This window comes from Haliotis rubra, unplaced genomic scaffold (genome assembly GCF_003918875.1).
Source record: "Haliotis rubra isolate DU_JTF1 unplaced genomic scaffold, ASM391887v1 Scf27, whole genome shotgun sequence".
NCBI lineage: Eukaryota > Metazoa > Mollusca > Gastropoda > Lepetellida > Haliotidae > Haliotis > Haliotis rubra.
In genome coordinates, this window is record NW_025766780.1 from 1,290,776 (window position 1) to 1,314,339 (window position 23,564).

The 23,564-nt window shown below is 42.1% G+C and overlaps 1 protein-coding gene across 2 annotated transcripts in view; it reads right to left on the reverse strand.

Moving 5' to 3' along the window:
- Positions 1-23,564, reverse strand: part of LOC124280558 (dynamin-1-like protein) — a 114,817-nt gene that overhangs the window by 23,838 nt on the left and 67,415 nt on the right. The window contains exons 12-14 of one of the 2 annotated variants that reach the window (XM_046716504.1): positions 21,590-21,781; positions 15,930-15,987; positions 15,341-15,549 (exon numbers count right to left, since the gene is read on the reverse strand). In XM_046716504.1, coding sequence (XP_046572460.1) covers positions 15,341-15,549; positions 15,930-15,987; positions 21,590-21,781 — 459 coding nt within the window. The remainder of the gene's footprint in view (positions 1-15,340; positions 15,550-15,929; positions 15,988-21,589; positions 21,782-23,564) is intronic. The other variant, XM_046716505.1, reaches the window with a different exon arrangement.

Consider the following 23,564-nt stretch of genomic DNA (forward strand, 5'->3'; position numbering starts at 1 on the left):
TCAAAGTCAATCACATGGGACTGAGGAAATCATGTACAGGGAGCTGAAGATATCTCATGTTGAAGATCCAACCTGGCAACTAGATCTGTTATGCAAACTGTCATGGAAGATGACTGAGCCAGTACCAGGATGGTCTGGTATGATGCAAATGGTGCAGAAAGGGTCATATCCTGGAAAGTCCTCCTTCACTTTCCTGCCAATGATAGACATGAATCCCACTGACCCCACATGTGTCTATTCAACAATGGTGTTTGTATGCAAAGAAGCTAAGAAATATGGAATTGATCCAATACTGACTTTTGATCAACCTTTGTTTTGGAAGGCACAGTTAATCCTTGCCAATGAACCGATGACTAGTGACTTGAGATCAGTTGTGTTGAGACTTGGAGGTTTTCATCTGCAGATGAGTTTCCTTGGTTCCATTGGCCATCCCATGGGGTCTTCAGGACTGAATGAAGTTTTGGAAACTGTTTACTCACCCAATGCCATTGAACACATGATGACAGGGAAAGCTGTGTCATGGGCAGTTAGAGGACACTTCTTGGTTGACAAGGCCCTTAATGCACTGTTGCTTTCAAAGACTTTCGACACAGATGCTGATGAAACTGAACAAAACGGTGTTTTGAGTGAAAGCATACATTGATTTCACCAACTGCTGAATGGACTCATCAGTACAGAGGATGTTTGTGAACGGATCATTTTGGACAAACTTCAACAAACACTTGGTCAAGCAAAGTCTGCACTTCTCAAACACCGAACAGCTGCCCTTTGGATCCAATACATGGATATGTTGGAGATACTCAGAAAATTCATCAAATCAGAGCGCACTGGAAATTGGCATCTTCATCTACAGTCTGTTGGAGACATGCTACCATATTTTGCTTCGGCAGCCCACAACTTTTACGTGAAGTCAGCTTACATCTACCTTCAAAGCATGCAAAATTTACAGACAGATCACCCAGATGTATACAGATTCTTTGCAACAGGTCATCATGTGCTCAGGAGAAGTGATCGTTATTGGGCCGGCTTGTCTACTGATTTGTGTATTGAACAGGTCCTGATGAGGAGCATCAAGACAACAGGAGGACTGACCCGAGGGCATGGGATGTCACCATCTCAAAAAGCACAATGGTTACTGTCCAGGCCGGCTTGTTCAGATTTGAATGCTGCCATGCAAGAGTTTGCCCAAACAGAATTCACAACCAGTGAGCAACACAAGGAAGTGACAAAAGCAAGACAATTTAGAGATTCCAGGGATGTTAAAACTATACTGACTTTTCTGGAAGACAGGAACCCGTTTCTGGAAGATCAAGCCTTGATAAATATCACCACTGGTGTAGTTGCCGATTCTAAGGTTAATGTTGAGAATGCAAAAGAACTTGGCAGAAATGTTCTCAAATCGATGGTCAATCAGCAAGTACAAAGTTTTACCTCCAAGAAAATAAATCAGGCTATCACCCTTGGCACGAAGACGGCAGTGAAGATTGATGATGAAATGATTCAAGTTGATCCCCAGCTCCTCTTCCAACGCTTCGTCACCGCAGCAGATGGATTGTTTGAGGACATTTCTGACATCTTCACCTACAAGCTTTGCAGCATTCCATCATCACTGTTTGACTCATCAGGATTTCTACGAGAAGCACAGAAGCCAGCACTTGCAGATGCAATCTGGAGTTTAACTGTACCAGACAAGAACTTGTTACATGATGATGTTATGAATCATATCTTTGATGGAGGTTCTTTGTTGCAAAGATTGCCATGGTCGCAGGGAGCTTCATTTTCATCTCTTTGCAATTTGTATGTGAAGCATGTGAAGAAAAATTCAAATCCCACAGTTGTCTTTGATGGATACACAGAATCCGCAAGCACAAAAGATCACACACATCTGAGGCGTACTGGTGGCGTTTCCGGACCTGAAGTCAAATTCACGGAAGTCATGAATCTAACATCCAAAAAGCAGCAGTTCCTGGCAAACACACAGAACAAGCAACATTTCATTGATCTCCTTGGCAAGAAGATGGAGGAAGCTGGTATCCGGACATTGCATGCTCCTGGTGATGCTGACCTGTTGATCGTCCAGACGGCTGTATCCTCAGCATTGGAGAATGTGACTGTCTTACTGGGAAAAGACACTGACCTGCTTGTGCTCCTGCTCTTTCATGCAGACCTCAACTCAAAGAGAATCTACTTCAAGTCAGAGGTTAAACTGGCAACAGACAAACGGAAGCGTATATGGGACATCAAAGTGGTAAAGGAGAAACTTGGATTGGAACTGTGTCGCTTCCTTCCATTCATTCATGCCCTCACTGGTTGTGACACAACATCACGCTTCTATGGCATTGGCAAAGGTGCTGCACTGAAGAAACTGGAAACAGACCCCCCATTTTAAACACCAGGCTGAAGTGTTTACCGGCAGTTCATCAAAGAAGGAGGTTGTTCAAGCTGGGGAGGAGGCAATTACATGTCTATACAGTGGTTTCCCGGGAGAAAGTTTGAACAAATTGCGATGTAGGAGGTTCCGTGCCAAGGTAATAAAGAGTACCTCCTGTGTTCAAGTACATGTGCTGCCACCTACAACAGCTGCTGCTCAATACCACAGTCAGCGAGTCTACCTCCAGGTTCAACAGTGATTTGGTTCCACAGGACTGGGGTTGGACAACTGCTGAAGGACAACTTCATCCAAATCGGACACACTTGCCAGCAGCCCCAGAACCTCTTCTGAAGGTTATAAGGTGTAACTGCAAGACTGACTGTGACAATAAACGATGTAGCTGTCGAAAACACGGCTTGCAGTGTTCACCCGGGGTGTGGGAACTGTCTGGGTATCAGCTGCTCGAACTCACCAGCAGCTCCTCAAGATGACCTTAATGAGGCCTCTAGATGAGAATTTTTTAAAGTATGTATATAAATATGAAGCAGAAGAACTTTTAATTCGTCAAGTAAAATGTTTTCATTCAATAGAAATATTTAAATAAGTTATCTGCGTGTTTTGGGGTCATATATGCCTTAGCCGTGCAATGTCATGAAAATTTTAAGGATGAAATTTTGAGAGTAGGGTGTGTTATGAAAAGCTAAAATTTGGAAATGTTCCCCACCTCTGTGAAAGTTAGACTTTTGATATGTGATGGAGGATACCTTTCTCTAATTAAAATACTTAAAACCATTTCTTTTGCAATTTGTTTGAGGTTGACCCATTTTCAGCCTTAGATTGACTGGACTACACTGCGACTCGCCCACAGCGCTCGCTTGGTGATACCGAGACGACAACCCAGGGGAAACTGTCGAGAAATGCGTTTCATTCACTTTCAGACATCTGTAGCCTCGCTAGTCAGCCGGCCGTGCATCATCATAGCCGAGCCGAGAGACACACGCGCACACACACCTATACTCGTCCACGGCGCTCGCTCAAAGCAACCCCCGAGACGGTAATGAGGTGATGACTGCCGAGACCTGTGTTTCATTCAGCTAAAAACACCTTAGTACGACAATACGTGGGATTGTTAGCCTTTCGCCAGACCGACCCCATGCTCACTAAAAAGTGATTATTTCCTAAACTATTTGACCGATTTTCGTGAAATTTTGCATGCATCTCGGCAGATGGTTACGCTATAGCAAAACAGCATTGGAAACATTCTCGATGACTTCATTAGATTAATTAAGACTTAAAGAACCACTAAACTTTGTTTTTTGTTACTCTTTTAACCATTACATATGAAAGATTTGTGGTTAGTCTTATGTGGAACACCAAATTTATTCTTTAAAAACTTGTGGTTAATTAATACCGAGCGATTAAAAGTGGCCAAAAAGTCGCCTGTCTCCCTCTCGACCGCCAACGAAACCACAGACAGGTTACGTAACTCTGTCGCCAGAGCACTGCAGTGACGTCATATGAGGAACGATTTTCAGTTAGTTGTATAGAAAATGTGTAGCACGCTCATCATTTTGATGATTTCTCGACATCAACGACGACATGCCGAATCGTTGCTTTCTCGTGAATTGCTCCTAGGGGTCGGGCGATGGTGTCCCCATGCACAGATTTCCACAGGACCCCACAGTTCGTGCTAAATGGGTTATGTTTGTGAGTGCGAAGCGGCGTTGTGGAAACCTGAAGCGATATCTTACTTGTGTTCAGATCGCTTCACGGAAGTTAAAGAATCAAAACTACTTACTAATTCTAGTAAAATATGCATATGATTGATGACCATAAAGATTTTCTATGACACAACTTGTAACATAACGATTTCTTCCTCGGAAGTGAGTTTGTGGTCGAAGTAACAATAATATTGTAAGTAGTATTATATTCACACCCACCTCGCTGCCACGAGAGAAATTGTTATGTTATACGCTATGTCATGCAAAATCCTATTGGCCATCAATAAAATACATATTTTACTACCAGTAGAAAGTAGTTTTGATTTTGTAACTCGGTGAAAACAAACCTAAATAGCATTTATCCTCAGACTGGCGGATGTTCCCGACAGGGCGCCGCAAAAAAAATCTGTTAGAATTAATGAGATTATAGTTTGTTTTCATCAAGTTAGAAAATCAAAACTACTTTCTACTCGTAGTTAAATATGTATTGGAATCATAACCAAACGGATTTTGCATGACACAACTTATAACATAACGATTTCTTCCACGGAAGCGAGGTGGGGGTCGAAGTCACAATACTGCGCGACAAATTCCTTCTACATTCCCATGGTTAATGTCCATCACCAGTATGTAGATACTAGTTAATGTGCGTCTGTATATTTGGTCTTATAATCCTAATTAGTTTATTATCATACTTGTATGCATTTTGAAACTAAATAAAAAGCAGACGATCTGCTGCTACTTATAGTGAATTTATAACGGAACTGTAATATCTAGACATTTGATAGTTTGCCAATGTGAATCATAATTCGCACACACACCCTAGTGCATGTTATCTGTCTCATTACACTTCACGGCAAAAACAATGATTCTGTTGAATGCTACGACAAATGAATAAAAACAAAATGCAAATATTAAAATTAAAACAGATTAAAGTTATAGGAACAATATCAGGCCATTACCTTGTTCGAGGAATGTATCCATCAATATCCACAAAACTTTCCCAAATGATGTGTCTTTTAACAGTTTAATATACAAAAAAGTGATAAATCTTTTCAGGTATTGGTGTATAGTCTCATTGGTCACCCAAGATAGCACACCTGGCAACTAATTGCATAATGTCCGCCTTTCTTTAAAAACAGTAATTTAGTTAGCCAATAATTGGCAATCAATCAATGTATTGCCGGTTAATGTTTTGAAAGAAGGACGTTGTTTTTACGCAGACACCGACACGACAGAGTGTATTCAGTATAGATTAGTAAATCTACATACATAAACACTACCTTTTGACAATTCCGCTGTGTAAGATAAAAGTAATTAATCAATCAGCATGTTATCGGTTAATCCTTTGATCGATGTTTATAATGTTGAATATTTACTCCAGACACAAGAAATGCCAAATGGGAACCAATAATTATACCTGTTATAAATTCATTAACTGACCATCAAGTGAATGATGACAAATAACATGTGTAGGTTTATACCACCTAACACAGGTAACAACAAGGGAGTATTAATTGCTGTATTGCATGTGAAAACTTATGGGCCGACACTGTTTTGAGAATACAAACAGATTTTTACATGACATGATTAATTATCGAGGTAAAATGGGATCAATTTGGATCAGTCATTATACAAATAGGGCCTAACGACACCAATAGATTTTGACAGAATCGTCTATGAAAACAAGTTGTAACTCGGATGTTGGCAAAGCAGGAGACAAAATTAAATGACAGTAGATTGTGAGAACATATAGCTTTAATTTTCCACAACAATTGTCACGATTTCAGGTTTATACAAGCCTGTAAACAAGATAATTTAACCCCTAAAATGTAGATGAATTCTGCATCGGCCCCCAAAGCTATTCCTCATATGACGTCACAGATGCGCGCCGCTCTGATTGGTTGAAATTTCGTTCGCGGGTTAGAATTGTGCACTGTTGTCAAAAAGGTCGATTTAAGTCAATTAAAGGTCGAAATGAGTAGTTTTAATGACGGGGCTTCATTGATAACGATGCCAGTTAGTGATTTATGTATTTGTACCCCCTAGGGTTTATGTGACCTTTAATTACGACAATTTTCCGCTGGCCACGTCGTCGCCATATTCTTGTCCTGCCATCTGCAGTTGATACGCAGTGCCGACTCTCATCTGTGAACAGAACAGTTCCCCATTGCCTGTATCGCCAGTTTTGGTGTTGTAGGGCAAACTGTAGACGCTCACGCCGATGACAAGGGGTGAGGATAGGTCCACGGTAAGGTCTACAGCAATGGAGGTTCCCGCTGTTAAGACATTGGCATACTGTATCAGTACTGATTGGTCTTCCATGTGTTCCCACTGTCTGGTGTGCTGTTTCGGATGCCTAAATGAACGGATTCTGTACATGCTGTCGCACAACATGGCGGTCTTGTTGTCTTGTGGTCACCCTTGGTCTGCCAGCACGGGGTCGATCATTTGTGGTGTTGGTGGCCCGGAAACGTTCCTGCAGCCTGTACATGGTCTGAATGTTGACCTGGAAGTGATTGGCAACGGCTCGTGCAGTGTGACCAGCTTCAGGTCTTCCTAGCGCCTGGTTCCTCTCAGCTGTCTTGAGTCGCGGCATCCTGTTGACGTTGTAATGTGAATGTTTCAACCAGGTTTGGGGGTGCATTTTATAGGGCTGGTCCTTGTGAACAACACATGCAGCCTGAGTTGCATGAAAAACATGGAGAACAACGTACCATCTCCAAGATCATGTTGCGTTTTTGAGAACATTTCCTGGGTTCCAATCTGAGTTTGGTAAGGAATGTCTTTGCTCAGGTAAACTTGGAGATGTTGTCAAAATATATAATCAAAAACATTTAATGAGTTTACAGTTATCCGTTTCTGCGAAGGAAAATTCCAAACTGATGTTTCTTTTGCTGCCTAGTATATTTGGCACAGAAAGACTTCTTTCCTAGAAAGAAATCAGAGGATAGCTGGACTTCTGTTGAAAATTATATATGATGATAACAGTCAAAATAATGTAATTTTCTGACTAAAATTGATATTTTATACTTAGTCTGACTCATGCTTATTGCTTGTCTCCCTTTCCTTCCGAATGCTAGTGGAACACTTGAATCCCCTTTTGAAGCTCCCTTCAAAAAAGCGGACGTAAAATCACTTACCAGGAGTCACCTCCCTTGCCAGGTTTTGGTGGGAACGGCACCACCCGTCCGCCATGCTCTTCACTCTCTCCGTATTATAACCCGACACACTGGTTTACTGGGAAATCCAGAGTGCCCTGAGGGGAGGTTGGGAGGGCTTACCTCATGAGTCAGGATAAGTATAAAATATCAATTTTAGTCAGAAAATTACATATTTTTCCTTATCCTGACTCATGCTTATTGCTTGTAGAATCCGACGGTATAGGTTGTGGGTCAAGCCACCTCTGGATTCCTTAGTGATGAATTTACGTCCTATATACCCCCATGGGAACTTTAAATGGCACTGCTGCTGTTGATCCATATGACGAGATAATTTGGTAATTTGGGGGGACCACAATATATCAAACAATTCTGTAACCGTACATGTGGATTTAAATAATTCCAACTCTTGATGTTCGTATCAAGTGGAGTAGTGACCCTATCCATGTACAAGTAATTCCTTACAAGTACAGGGTCCAATATTCATGCTAGTCTGTTCTAGACGTGTACATGGACTATAAGCTCTATTCCTTGGAGTACGAGCTTTGCATGACATGCGGTAAAAGGGCGAGATACATCTCAGCGACTTTGAGGGACCGTCAGCTGTTGAGCTACAACCAGAGGTCCAAACTGGTGGATACCGCAGACGTCCTCGGGAGCAAAGTCTCTGAGGTAGTGGTTAGCAAATACTGTCTCCGATTTCCAAAAACACCCTTCCATGATCGTGGATATTGAGCAGTTTCCATGTAGAGCGAGTGTAGATGCCAGTGCTCTAACTTCGTACGGATTGGAGGCTCGAGGAGGCTCAAGTCATGCTGCCTTGTAGGCTCGTAGTATGATTGCTCTCATCCAAACTGATATCGTAGTACGTGAGATCTCTGTTGGTGTCTCCGACAATATGGGGATGAAAAGGCGTTTGAATTTTCGTCTCCTGGTTTTAGACTTTTGTAGATAGATTTTCAGCGCTCTGGACTGGATCCTGAGGACCAAGGATTGTAGATAATGCTGGGATGTGGAATTGTCTGTCCGGTTGACCTGGCAGTTGATTCTTAGCTATGAAATCCCACCTCAATCCTAGATGAACCGTGTTGTGACGTGTGTCAAACCGTATCCGTTCAAAGTCCAGCGCATGTATTTCTGACATCCGCGCCGCTGTTGCCAAGGCGATCAGAAATAGCGTTTTCTGTGTAAGAAATTCGCAAGAACTTCTTTCTAGTGGTTCGTACACATCACTGGTGAGATGTCGTAATACCACGTTGAGATCCCAAGCCGGCGCGTTAAATTTCCTTTGTTGGTCTTCCAGTTTAAAAGAGCGTAGCAAGGCCAGTATCTCTGGCACTTTCGTCAGTTTCACGCCTGTCTTCATAGTGATAACTGAGCTGAGAGCCGCTAGGTATGTAGATAATGTCGAACCTTTTAATTTCCTCATTTGTCTGAGATGACAAAGATATTCCGCCACTTGAGGATGTGTTGCTTTCACTGCAGTGAAACCTTTCCTCGATGCATATTTCTCAAAGCTTTGCCACTTGTCATCATACAAGTTACGAGTAGATCTACGTAAAGCTAGTGTAACTGCTTTCGCTGCTCTGGCGGAGTATCCTCTTTTCGACAAGCAATTCGTGATACGTTCCATACGTGTAGGTGGAATAATCTGGGATACTTGTGAACTTGCTTGGTGTGAGGATGAATTAGCAGGTTCGACCAAACTGGAAGTTGTATTGTTGGTTTTCCGATTTCTTGTAAGAGAACGGGAAGCCACGTTCTTGCTGGCCAGTAAGGCGCGACCAAAATCAGTTGTAGATTGTTTGTCTGCCTGATTTTCTGTAATACCTGTGGTATTAATGCTGGCGAGGGAAGGCACGCCGCGTTTAGCCCTTCCCAGGGGATGCTTAGAGCGTCTGTCGCCCATGCTTGCGGATCGGGAATTGGAGAGACGAATGTTGCCAGTTGATTGTTGAATCTCGTGGCGAATAGGTCTACGAGTGGAGATCCTATCGTCTGTATGATGCATCTGAACGCTAGTGGATGTAACATCCATTCTGTTGGGGATGGTTGATGTGGTCGAGATAGCGCATCTGCTATTACATTCCTGGCTCCCGGAATGTGACATGCTTTCACATAAATGTTGAGATTGTCTATTATATTGAATAGTTGATGGCTGAGGTCTAGAAGACTGCAAGATCTTGTTGATCCTTGTTTGTTTATGTAGAACGCCACTGTTGAGTTGTCCGTATGGATCATCAATTTTGCGTTCCTTAGTATGTTGGACCAATGTAGTAGGGCATTTACTACTGCTTTCATCTCGAGCATGTTGATATGCAGATTCATTTCTTGTTTCGACCATTTCCCGGCAACCACTTCGTTGTCGAGGTGTGCTCCCCAACCGTGCAGTGATGCGTCTGTGTAATAATAATAATATTAATAATAAATGTGAACTTATAATGCGCCTTTTCCATGCACAAGGCACATGCTCAAAGCGCTAACAAAGTGGGTGGATAATAAACATATATACAATGAGGGACTAGTAGCTAGTCATAATGCAGTGAAAACAGATGAGTCTTGAGAAGTCGTTTGAAGGAATTAAAGTCAACTGCTGATTTAATGGTGATAGGGAGAGAGTTCCAGAGTAGAGGGGCAGAGCAGGCAAAGGATTTCCTTCCAAAAGTTTGCAGTTTGAACTGAGGCACAGAGAGTAGGTTAAGATTCTGAGAACGGAGCTGTCTTTCTGGAGTGTATGGGGTAAGAAGTTCTTTCAAGTATTCTGGGCCTATGCCATTGAGGCATTTGTAGACAAAACACAATATTTTAAAGTCAATTCTTGATTTAACAGGCAGCTAGTGGAGGTTTTTCATGACAGGTGTTATGTGTGAGCGCTTTGAAGTTCTGCTTATGATTCGGGAGGCTGTATTTTGGACATTTTGCAATTTTGATAGCAGCTTCTGAGAAATACCAAAAAGGAGGCTATTGCAGTAATCAATTCTTGATATAACAAGTCCCTGGACCAGACCGTGTGCTGCATCACGACTTATGAGATGGCGTATTCTACCAATGGCTCGTAGATGAAAGAAGCATATTCTGCAGAGTTGATTTACATGAGTGTCCATCGCCAGGTGTGAGTCAAGTGTAACTCCAAGGTCTTTAACAGAGTCCACTGGTTGTATCTCTGCATCTGCTACCAGAACAGTACTGGTGGTAATTTTTTTTTTTTTTGCATTTGCCTGGATACAACAACCATCACCTCAGTTTTGTCATCATTTAACTTTAGCAAGTTGTTTGTCATCCATGACTTAACATCTTTAGTACAGTCTGTTATTTTATGAAGACCAGTGTGAAAGTCCTTGGGAGTTGAGTTTTTCTGAAGTTGAGTGTCATCTGCAAACGAATGATGGCAAATGCCATGTTTGTCAATTACGTCTGCAACATCGGTCATGTAAGCAATGAAAAGAAGCGGACCGAGTACCGATCCCTGGGGTACACCACAGTGGACCAAGGAGGTTTGTGATTTGATGGTATCTAACAGTACAGTCTGACTTCTGCTTTCGAGATAAGATTGTAACCAGATGAGGGGTACCCCATGGATTCCAAATTGGCCCTTGAGTCTTTCCAGAAGGAGTTGGTGGTCGATTGTATCAAAGGCAGAAGAGAGGTCAAGCAAGATAAGAGTAGCTAGTTTGCCTTCATCAACAGCTGTGAGTAAGTCGTTGGAGACTCTGAGGAGAGCTGACTCGGTGCTATGATTTGATCTGTAGGTGGACTGGAATTTATCCAAAAGTGAAAAGGCTGAGAAATGATCCTTGAGTCGAATATTAACTGCTCTCTCAAGTATCTTTGATATAAACTTCAGGTTAGAGACTGGTCGAAAGTTTTTAAGCAAGTTTGGATCTAGGTTATCCTTCTTTAACAGGGGAATAACAGTGGCATGTTTGAAAGAATCTGGGATAACACAACTTGTCAAACTACTGTTTACCATCTTTGTGATAACTGGGAGCAGCAAATCCAGGAATTCTTTTACCAGAGATGTGGGAATCGGGTCCAATTGACAAGTGGTCGGCCTCGATCCAGAAATGATCTTCTTGATGTCGTTTTCAGAAAATGGCTGAAACTCCAATAGTGGTATACCAGAAAACTGTGTATCAGTAGGAGTATCAGACTGGAGTCTAGTACCTTTCAGTGTTGAATGAATTTTGTCAATCTTGGCTAGAAAAAAGTCAAAGTGTAGAGGTGGACGTTGCACTCCGGCTCTATTAAGTAGTTTCCGTCGCAAACATTCGACTTCTGAGTCCACCATAGTAGATATGGTTTTAGCCTGTCTGGTATTTCGAAGGGATCCAGACTGTGTAAGTGGGCGTTCACAAATCTCTGTAGTGGACGCAGTTGTAGTCTCCCTCTGCGTGTCATGTCTTGAGCTGACGTGAGGAGACCTAATAGGCTCTGCCATTCTCGTAGTGGTAACGGAGAGAGTACAACTTGAGTGATCATTTGTTGAATCTTGATCCAACGATCCTCTGGAACGAGAATGCGATTCTTCGTTGTTATAAGCCGTATTCCTAGGAATTGCAAGTTCTGAGTAGGCTGTAGTTCCGACTTGAGGAGATTTACTAGCCATCCTAGTTGAGTGAGAAGTCTGATGGTGAAGTTCAGTTGCAGTCTGAGTTGACTGGGATCTTGCTGAGCTTGAATCCCGTCGTCTAGGTAGAACGCACTGCGTAGACCTCGACGATGTAGATATATATTGATGGGCTTTGTCACTCGAGTAAACAACCAGGGGGCCGAAGATATTCCAAATGGCAGGACCTTCCATTGGAAATGACGTCCATTGAACAGGAATCGTAGATATTTCCTTGACTCCTGATGGATCGGGATGTGTAAGTATGCATCCTGTAAATCTATGCTGGCGAGATAGTCTAGCGGACGTATGAGCTGTCGTAGCTGTGGAAGATGTATCATCTTGAACTTTGCGGGTGGTAGGAGGTAATCTTTGTTGAATTTCCTCATGTTGTAAATGAGTCAGAACTTTTCTTTTGAATTTTTCTTTGGTACCAGAAAAATTGGGGAGTAGAAACCTGGTGTGACGCAGTGTTTTATCTCTTCTATTGCCTCTTTCTCTAGTAGAGATGTGATGGCTTCTAGTAGATTTCCCTTCTGGTCTGCAGCGTAGTTGTGAACCAGTGGGTTGATTGTTACTGGTGGAACTGCATGTAGCTGTATCCTGTAACCTGTGCGTAGAATCTGAGATACGAAGTCGTCTTGAAGAATTCCCCAATTCTTCCAGTAGAGTTGCAGACGTCCACCCACTTGTGAAGGTTGTACTGGAACGGCTGGGGGTGGAAGACTCCAGTCATTCCGAACCTGTATTTCATCGTCAGGAACTTCTGGCGCCTCGAAAGGGCCGACCTCTTCCGTAGTTACCTCTTGGAGCTGCGGATGGGCGACGAAAAGAATCCTTATTTCCTTTAGCGTTGCCTGATTTCTTATCCCTTGCTCTCTGGATGCCTGCAAACTTCGATTTGCCAGAATAACGTTGGGAGGTCTGACGCATTACACTGGCCAGTGTATCGATAGACTTGATCATCATTACTTCTCGGGAATCTTTAGCGACTTCCTTGGCGACTTCATCAATTTCTCCTGCAAAAATGGATGGTGCTGACCAAGGGGCTCTGTAGAGTGTCTTGGTAAACTTCTCGCTCCAAGTACATGAAGATAACAGTCCTTGCCTTCTTGATAATGTTAAGCCTGCAGAAATGGATGATAGGTGTTCAGACATGAACTGATGATCCTTTTTCTGTGTAAGTAGAGCTGAATAAATCATTCTATCTTCCTCTGAAGTTGAATTCTTAAACTTCCAGATGAGAGTCTCGTTGACAGCTCTTGACCTGGCTAGGCCGAAGAAGGTTCGTCTGGTTACTGTGTCTAACTGTGCCATCTTTTTATCTTCTATCTTGTAAGCTTTAGTCCGAGTGTCGTTGATGATCTTATAATTCTCATCTATCTCTGGGGCCTTCATGAAGGGTTCCATGTGGTGTAGAGAGAACTTCTTAGCGTTGAACGATGGAATACTCTGAGTCTGGTATTTAGTTGGCTTCTTGAAGGCTGTGCTGAGGTTGTCTGGAATGTCTAAGACAGAGTCGATAGGTGGCATCGTGAGTGAGTCTATATCATCATTCACCATCAAGTATGATAGTGCTTCGTTGGTCTCCTTAGAGGGTGATGCGAGTTCCAAACCGTTGGCCATCCATGACTTGATTTCCGAGTCAGAAAATATAATTCCGCCGTCATCTTCCTGCTCTGAGGATGGATGTCTTCTATTGTCGTCAGACCGAGGAGATCTGTAAGGTGATCTGTAAGACGATCTGTGTGGCGACCTGCGTGGCGATCTGTAAGGAGACCTGCGTGGTGACCTTCGTGGCGAACCATACATTCGTGAATGTGTTCGTGACATCCTACGTGGGGACCTGCGTGGAGATAGAGATGACCGTGCGTGCCTTCACGCGAACCTGCGTGTTGGTGAACGGCTTTGTCGAGGGTTGGAGTCTTGTGACGAATCTCTATGCCTTCGTACAGATGTTGATTCTCTTCTCCTTGGTAACGACCTGCGTGCAGGTTCGTGACGAACGTCCGTATCTGATGTCGATGATGATCTGCGTGGGTTCAGTGAACGTCTGGTCCTTCCGTCGAACGTAGTTGGTGCGGAGTCCACGTTGGTATGGCTGCCAGGTATTTGTGCGGACGCTGTAGTCAAGCTGGAATCTTCCTGTATGCTCTGCGGGACGTTGGTTCCCAACGGACGTGGTGTGCTGCTCAGTTGACCTTCACTCGGGTTCGTCACAGACGTCGTCTCCGTCGCAGCTCTCTGGCGTGCGAACCGTTGATCCATCAGATCCAACATCTGTTGGGTAAATTGCTGCATAAAGGTGCCCGGGTTGAAGGTCTGAGTTGTCTGTTGTACTGACGACGCATCTGAGACGGATGAGGCTTCTTCCGAAGGGCGTAGATCCTTCGTGCCGAACGTCTGCGTTGATAGGATGTCCCGCGTGGTCACTGTAGAAGACGTCTTCGTCTTCTTCTTAGATGTGATCTCAGGGATGAGGACGGGCGGCTCATCGTAGACATCTATTTCTTCCAGAGGGACGATCTCAGCTGAAAAAGATCTCGTCTTCTGCGTTGCCCCGTGTGGAGACTTCGCCGAAGTCTTAGCTGTAGCTGCCTTCTTCCTCTGGGAAGACGATGCCCTAGTCTTCTTAGACTGCGAAGAGGGTGTCTCAGATGTAGATGACCTCTTCCTCGAGCCAGCATTGTCTAAGGCGGCAACCTCCTCCGTAGACGACCACGGTAGACCACTGGAATGGTGTATCTGCGTAGACACCAACTGCCAGTCCTCTACAAGCTTAGCCAGTTTAGACATGTCGTGTAATTCTCGTCTGGACCTGTCCTTTGCACGTCTAGACAGATAATATGAATATTTGTAAAATGCAATATCAGACAGGTGAAAACACAACTGACAACAAGTGTCAGATAAACATATAGGCTTGCAATTAGGACATAGGTTATCCGGATCAACAGCAGACAAACGATACCTACAATCAGAACAAGATTTCATCAATTGTAAACAATGTGAATAATCACGTAAAAACGGAGAAATTTGAGAATTAATTCCGTACAATATTGTAGGTAAATGTTAGCTAAAGCCTTATACAGCTAATTTAGAAGAAAAGCCTAAATAGTAAAAGGATATAAAGCCGTATAGGGGACCAGGTGCTCTCACAACCGCCCACTCGGGCGAATCAGGAGAGAGTGAAGAGCATGGCGGACGGGTGGCGCCGTTCCCGCCAAAACCTGGCAAGGGAGGTGACTCCTGGTAAGTGATTTTACGTCCGCTTTTTTTAAGGGAGCTTCAAAAGGGGATTCAAGTGTTCCACTAGCATTAGGAAGGAAAGGGAGACAAGCAATAAGCATGAGTCAGGATAAGGAAATATCAGGATTTTCAGAACTACTAATATAGGTAACAGGTTGATAAGAATTACATATATTTTAATTCACAAGTTGTGCAATATTAAAGTTGACCATAACCAGCATCAAGCACTGCATACCTGCAACATTTCCTGTGCCTCTTTCCTGCGTGCAGCAATGTGGTCAGACTCCTCCAGCAGAGTTACCTCCTCCTTCTTATACAGCTGGGACACCAGTTCCGACTGCAGGTTATCCTTCACGTGGTTCACCAGGAAGTGCATGATGGCCTTTGGGATGCTGTCTTGTGTGTTCTTACGCACTATCAGGAAGTACGATTTTATGAGGCGCTCTGTCAGGACAACCAGAACATATAATGTGAAATACATTTTGTGAAGGGCTGATTCATGTGCACATTAATAGGATCAGCCACTACTACACCATGTTTCACAAAGGAAAATACATTTTGTGAGTGGCTACATTTGCACATTAATAGGATTAGCCACTATTACAGTGTACACCATGTTTCACAAACGAATCCATTTTTTAATCTCGTATATCATCAGTACATCAATATCACCAGCCAGTACATGATACAATAATTTACAGGAAGGACATCCACTGCTTTTAGCTGCATACATTCACAGACAATGCTACTGGCCCTGTGACAGTGAGGAGATAGAAACATAACTTTCTACAGGAACAGAAGATAATATGTGGCCACTATGTTACCTATGACTTCGCAGTCTCTCTGTTCTCTAGTCGAAAGCTTCATAACTGGTTGCTCAGGCTGCAATAGTAACATACTATTGTAAAAATGTGTCTGGATTTACAGATAAGCGACCTTGATACAATTGTCATCACTGTATTTTGGCCATTAAAAACTTATTCTAGCACGACATGGTGAGATACTCGATTCTGACTGGCTGAGAGCTCATCAAAACCGTACTTAAATGGCAGTTTTAGACCGCTAATTAAAGTGACCGATTCACCGTGTATGAATACAACAAACTCGCTGACCCTATTGTTTGTAAACAAATATGTCGGACATCCCGATTTTCTACCTCGGCAGCATGTTTGGTGTTTTTGAAGTAAAAAGCGAATGGTTTGAAAAAGAATTTCTTGACCCTAATCCCAGTGAAGAAACTACGAAGCTGGAAAATCCGTCAGCAGCGCAAAAGCAGAAGTATATTCAAACCGGGACTAGATCTAGTGGGCATGACGTCGACAACACGTGTCGGCCCACACGTCCTAACCTGACCGCTTCTGTCCCGGCCGTAATGTCCAGTCCTTCCACTTCCACTGTCCATGTATCCCGCATAAAACGTGGCATGTTAGGTCTTTTCCAAATTGGGAATAGTAGGGTGGTTATCAACAATTATTTCCGTGAATAAAGTTAGCGGTGACTAAACATAGTGAATTCACGGCTTGAATTGGGTCGAGTTGATTGTCATACAGTAGGGGAGATCAATAATTCGCTTTAGAAAAATCAAATAATTGTACTTGCTCACAGTATAAACTGTTGTTTTTTTTTATTTGTGTATGCTACTTGTTACAAATACAAGCATACTGGTTCCTGAAATAAAGCATTTATGTTGTTGAAAATGTCTTATTGTGTTCATTACACAACCTGTCCCTCAACGGGACGATTCCACGCGATTTCCAGGAAAAAGGCCCCTTCACGCCTTGTGTTCTTGCGCGCCAAACAGTTCGGTTTTAGAACTCTTATCAGTCGTGCTAGAATGAAGATAAAGCTACTCGGTTTTCAACCGAACACGTTTTTAAATTACATTTAGCGGTCTTAAATCAACGATAAAGGACTGCAAAATTGAAAAAACGAGTAGCTTTATCTTTTAAATCATAGAGGGTTACAAATTATAACCACACAATGCAAAACCTTCAACCCTTACAAAGGGCCGATACACAAATCATTTTCTGTGAACTACATTTGGAGATGTGGGATCATGCATACAAAGTTTCAGTTCCTTAGGCCAAACAGCTTTAGATCAGATGGCAAAAAAATGTAAGAGTTGTAGAAGCAGATACTGTATTGTATTTTCTTGCATAAACTGAACATTCCCCACACACCAATAAAAATTTAAATAGTTCTTATGAAGTGGGGAGACATATACACAAAAATACATGGATACATTAATCACAAATGTCACATTTAAGGGACTGATTAAAAGTTCCCTGCAGGGATACAAGTTAGATTTGTTTCCACCTTTAATACTCAAAATTATTTTGTTGACAAAACACCAATAGTTTGCACTATATTCAAGAAAATATAGTACATATGAGCTAACAACTCCACATAACAGTTATGTTTACAGAAGATGTTCATCATCAACCTTTTGATAAGAAACATACATTTACATCTGACCACCACATCCCATAAGTCGCCTCTTACGACAAGCTTGGGTTGCTGAAGACCTAATCTAATCTAAATCGTTCATGGGAGACATGAAGTTCGTAAATGTGGACTGAGCTGTTATGAGTTAGGGAGAAGGCATGCATTATATATGCTCCAACAGCTCATAATAATATCAGTTACTGTTAACTCATGGATTTGAAAATGAATAGGAATATAGTATAGCGAGCTAGCTGAGAACAACTATAAGCAAAGCTGCATGGCTGCTGTCTAGGGGATTGTTTGTTTTGATGTTGATTGTCACACTCAGCACTATTCCCTCTACATGATGTCTCAACTCTACATTCCAGTTATTGATATTATGGCCAATGATTCATGCCTCTAGAGTAATATGTCATGTATTCTACCAAATCAATCTGAGCAGCTGATCCATGAAGTCACATCTGACGAGCAGGCTGCTGGCGACATGGCAGTGTGTAATGGATGTTATTTACAAGACATAATTAAGTCTTACACAGTATATGGCTGATTAAAAGCCATTAATAATTCTCTAAATGCTGTGGAGGCAATATTCAAAATAGAGTCAGAATTCAAAGTGCAGTTTGTACCAACATTATAGCTGGCTAATAACAGTTCAAATCCATAGGTCTTCTTAAGCAGAGGGGATATTGAAAATGCAGTAACTCATGAAAGAATATACACCAAATATACACTAAAAACTGATACAAGATATTACAAGTCTTTTAAACCATGGAATTAGTCTAGCCGCAGCTGTATCAGAATGTGTGACGGTTTGTGTAGAGGATGTTGTTGCAGCAATATCTGAATGTGAGATGGCTGGTGTGTAGAGGATGTTGTTACAGCAATATCTGAATGTGTGATGGCTGGTGTGTAGAGGATGTTGTTACAGCAATATCTGAATGTGAGATGACTGGTGTGTAGGGGATGTTACAGCAATATCTGAATGTGTGATGGTTGGTGTGTAGAGGATGTTGTTGCAGCAATATCTGAATGTATGATGGTTGGTGTGTAGAGGATGTTGTTACAGCAATATCTGAATGTGTGATGGCTGGTGTGTAGAGGATGTTGTTACAGCAATATCTGAATGTGAGATGACTGGTGTGTAGAGGATGATGTTACAGCAATATCTGAATGTATGATGGCTGGTGTGTAGAGGATGTTGTTGCAGCAATATCTGAATGTATGATGGTTGGTGTGTAGAGGATGTTGTTACAGCAATATCTGAATGTGAGATGACTGGTGTTTGTGGGGGATGTTACAGCAATATCTGAATGTGTGATGGTTTGTGTGTAGAGGATGTTCTTGCAGCGATAACTGAATGTGTGACGGATGGGATGTAGAGGATGTTGTTACAGCAGTATCTGAATGATGTAGCGAGACGGCTGGTGTGTAGAGGATGTTGTTACAGCAATATCTGAATGTGTGACGGATGGGATGTAGAGGATGTTGCTACAGCAGTATCTGAATGTGTGACGGATGGGATGTAGAGGATGTTGTTACAGCAGTATCTGAATGTGTGACGGATGGGATGTAGAGGATGTTGTTACAGCAATATCTGAATGTGTGACAGATGGGATGTAGAGGATGTTGTTACAGCAATATCTGAATGTGTGACGGATGGGATGTAGAGGATGTTGTTACAGCAATATCTGAATGTGTGACGGATGGGATGTAGAGGATGTTGTTACAGCAGTATCTGAATGCGAGACGGCTGGTGTGTAGAGGATGTTGTTACAGCAATAACTGAATGTGTGACGGATGGGATGTAGAGGATGTTGTTACAGCAGTATCTGAATGTGTGACGGATGGGATGTAGAGGATGTTGTTACAGCAATATCTGAATGTGTGACGGATGGGATGTAGAGGATGTTGTTACAGCAATATCTGAATGTGTGACGGATGGGATGTAGAGGATGTTGTTACAGCAATATCTGAATGTGGGACGGATGGGATGTAGAGGATGTTGTTACAGCAATATCTGAATGTGGGACGGATGGGATGTAGAGGATGTTGTTACAGCAGTATCTGAATGCGAGACGGCTGGTGTGTAGAGGATGTTGTTACAGCAATATCTGAATGCGAGACGGCTGGTGTGTAGAGGATGTTGTTACAGCAATATCTGAATGTGTGACGGATGGGATGTAGAGGATGTTGTTACAGCAGTATCTGAATGCGAGACGGCTGGTGTGTAGAGGATGTTGTTACAGCAATAACTGAATGTGTGACGGATGGGATGTAGAGGATGTTGTTACAGCAGTATCTGAACGCGCAGACGGCTGCTGGTGTGTAGAGGATGTTGTTACAGCAATATCTGAATCTGAATGTGGACGGATGGGATGTAGAGGATGTTGTTACAGCAGTATCTGAATGCGAGACGGCTGGTGTGTAGAGGATGTTGTTACAGCAATATCTGAATGTGTGACGGATGGGATGTAGAGGATGTTGTTACAGCAGTATCTGAATGCGAGACGGCTGGTGTGTAGAGGATGTTGTTACAGCAATATCTGAATGTATGATGGCTGGTGTGTAGAGGATGTTGTTACAGCAATATCTGAATGTGTGATGGCTGGTGTTTAGAGGATGTTGTTACAGCAATATCTGAATGTGTGATGGCTGGTGTGTAGAGGATGTTGTTACAGCAATATCTGAATGTGTGATGGCTGGTGTGTAGAGGATGTTGTTACAGCAATATCTGAATGTATGATGGCTGGTGTGTAGAGGATGTTGTTACAGCAATATGTGAATGTGTGATGGATGGTGTTTAGAGGATGTTGTTACAGCAATATCTGAATGTGTGACGGCTGGTGTGTAGAGGATGTTGTTACAGCAATAACTGAATGTGTGATGGCTGGTGTGTAGAGGATGTTGTTACAGCAATATCTGAATGTATGATGGCTGGTGTGTAGAGGATGTTGTTACAGCAATATGTGAATGTGTGATGGATGGTGTTTAGAGGATGTTGTTACAGCAATATCTGAATGTGTGACGGCTGGTGTGTAGAGGATGTTGTTACAGCAATAACTGAATGTGTGATGGCTGGTGTGTAGAGGATGTTGTTACAGCAATATCTGAATGTATGACGGCTGGTGTGTAGAGGATGTTGTTACAGCAATATCTGAATGTATGATGGCTGTTGTGTAGAGGATGTTGTCACCCCAATAGCTGAATATGTTCTGGTTGGTGTTTAGAGGATGTTGTTACAGCAATATCTGAATGTGTGATGGATGGTGTTTAGAGGATGTTGTTACAGCAATATCTGAATGTATGATGGCTGGTGTGTAGAGGATGTTGTTACAGCAATATCTGAATGTATGACGGCTGGTGTGTAGAGGATGTTGTTACAGCAATATCTGAATGTATGACGGCTGTTGTGTAGAGGATGTTGTTACAGCAATATCTGAATGTATGACGGCTGGTGTGTAGAGGATGTTGTTACAGCAATATCTGAATGTATGACGGCTGTTGTGTAGAGGATGTTGTTACAGCAATATCTGAATGTATGATGGCTGGTGTGTAGAGGATGTTGTCACCCCAATAGCTGAATATGTTCTGGTTGGTGTTTAGAGGATGTTGTTACAGCAATATCTGAATGTGTGATGGATGGTGTTTAGAGGATGTTGTTACAGCAATATCTGAATGTGTGATGGATGGTGTTTAGAGGATGTTGTTGCAGCAATATCTGAATGTGAGACGGCTGGTGTGTAGAGGATGTTGTCACCCCAATAGCTGAATATGTTCTGGTTGGTGTTTAGAGGATGTTGTTGCAGCAATATCTGAATGTATGACGGCTGGTGTGTAGAGGATGTTGTTACATCAATATCTGAATGTATGATGGCTGGTGTGTAGAGGATTTTGCAGCTTTATCTCAATGTATGATGGCTGGTGTGTAGAGGATGTTAGAGCAATATCTGAATGTGTGATGGCTGGTGTGTAGAGGATGTTGCAGCTTTATGAGAATGTAATGACTCGTCTTTACAACACATTATTGCAACATACACACCACTTCAGGGAGCAGGTTGATGCCCTTTCTATTTCGAGCTGGTGATTGCACTGCACTATTGGGGCCACTACTTGGAAGTGATGATGACCCATGATCAGACAGTTTGTCGGCTGACAGCTCCAATCTACTGCCCCTGATTAGGTTGGATATCTTCCATGTGCCACCGTTCATATTGTCTTGTAGTGCAACGCTCTGCTTGGAAGGAAAATTATGGCATCATTTTCTTTACATTAAAATGAATACTGCAGGTTTTGAGTACAGCCTTCACAGCTACCATAATATATTCCCTTACTATACGAAATGATACCATTATCTGACATTTTCCCATCTTAATCATCTAAGATAGTGAACCACTGCACATTGCATGCAAATCAGACATTCACAAAATCACAAATATATAACTTACATGATTATTCAATTTCTCACCTAACTGTTCTTTCTCTCACATTAAATCTTGATGGCTCCTCTGACTTACTGTTAAGAAGTCATTGCCAAATATTATTATTAACCTGTCAGTTAGGATTCAGTTACGCTAATATTATTCTGAACAAGAGAGCTACAAGGCTCGGGAGCTCACCTACTTTTGTCTGGAATATTTACAACAGATAATGAAGGTCATTGATCTGGGTAATCAAGAATTTTATATCAGTAAAGAAGTATTAGAGGGTAAGCCCGGGCTATGCTCAACCGGACGTTGGTCGTCATCAACTACCATTTCCTCGATAGACAGTTGATCCCGGTAGAGAGTGAGTCCCAAACTTTATAAGATTTTTATATATTTTGATGACACATTATATTTTGTTTACATTTGAAGCATTTCTTGAAACGTCTTTTGGCGTCAATCAGAAAAGCTGAGAAATCGACCACTTTCGACGTCTTTACAACATAATCGATTGAATTCATTTGTGCAAATTGTGCATTTTTAGACTAAATGAGGTTATGTAGGGGCTGTGTCAAGATTTTAGCTTCTGTCAAAACATACAAACTAAGATATTAGCGAAAACAATAACTGTACGGGCTGATTGTAGTTGCTCATGTAAACAAATCAACTGTATGGGTTGTTGAAAAGGTACTGTACGGGTAGTTGGTTTCCTGTTATTTATCACCTGAGGTAGGACCTTGGTTTGAAGCATGCAGCTATGTACTGAATGACAGATTTGGTCCCATGTTTCTCTTTTTCCATCTACCCAAACTTATAAAGCAATGTCACTGAAATATTCTGAAATCTTAGCAAGAACCTCATTAAAGATACCTGGGGCATCTGAGCACTAAATGAGTTTTCAACCTTATCCAAAATGTGTTTTGATGGCACAGCAAAGTTAAGCTTTAAATCCTCTTGCTTTAAGTCACCATAATCTTATTCTTCCAAGTGACCTGTTTTTAATCCCACTCAATTTTCGGTGAAATAATGTTTGACCGATTCTCCAGGATTGTTTAATCTCATCTCTGTATTTCATTTGAGTTGTTGTTTGAAGTGAATACCACTGTCTTACATCTTCAAACAAAAGGAAAGCAATGTTATCCAAAGGGAGTTTTCCATTGTGTAACAAATGGCCGAACTTCATCCAGGAGTCAACCCAACTATAGTCTGTTTGGCTCAAAATTGGACCGATGAATTGCAAACTAACTCGAAAACTAATATACATATAATACTAAATGAAATGCAGATCATAATTAAATATTAGATCAAATCTGTGAGGTTTTTGCAGAATTTATGTCCTAAAATTAAAAAAGTTGTTTAACAAACTATCATCAAAATTTTGACAGACTATTTATTAGGAGGGAGGAGTGCAAAGAGAGGAACAGCCAGGCGTGCGAGAAAGGACGGAGCAGGCACAGCACAGGTAAATGAATCAATGACTATGTGCCAACGTTTTTTATGCTCTGCTCTGGAAAAGATGAATTTGCACAGACGGACAGAGTCCATTTTAAAATCCCTGCAAAATGTGTTGAGGGGAATAAAAATTGGATTAAA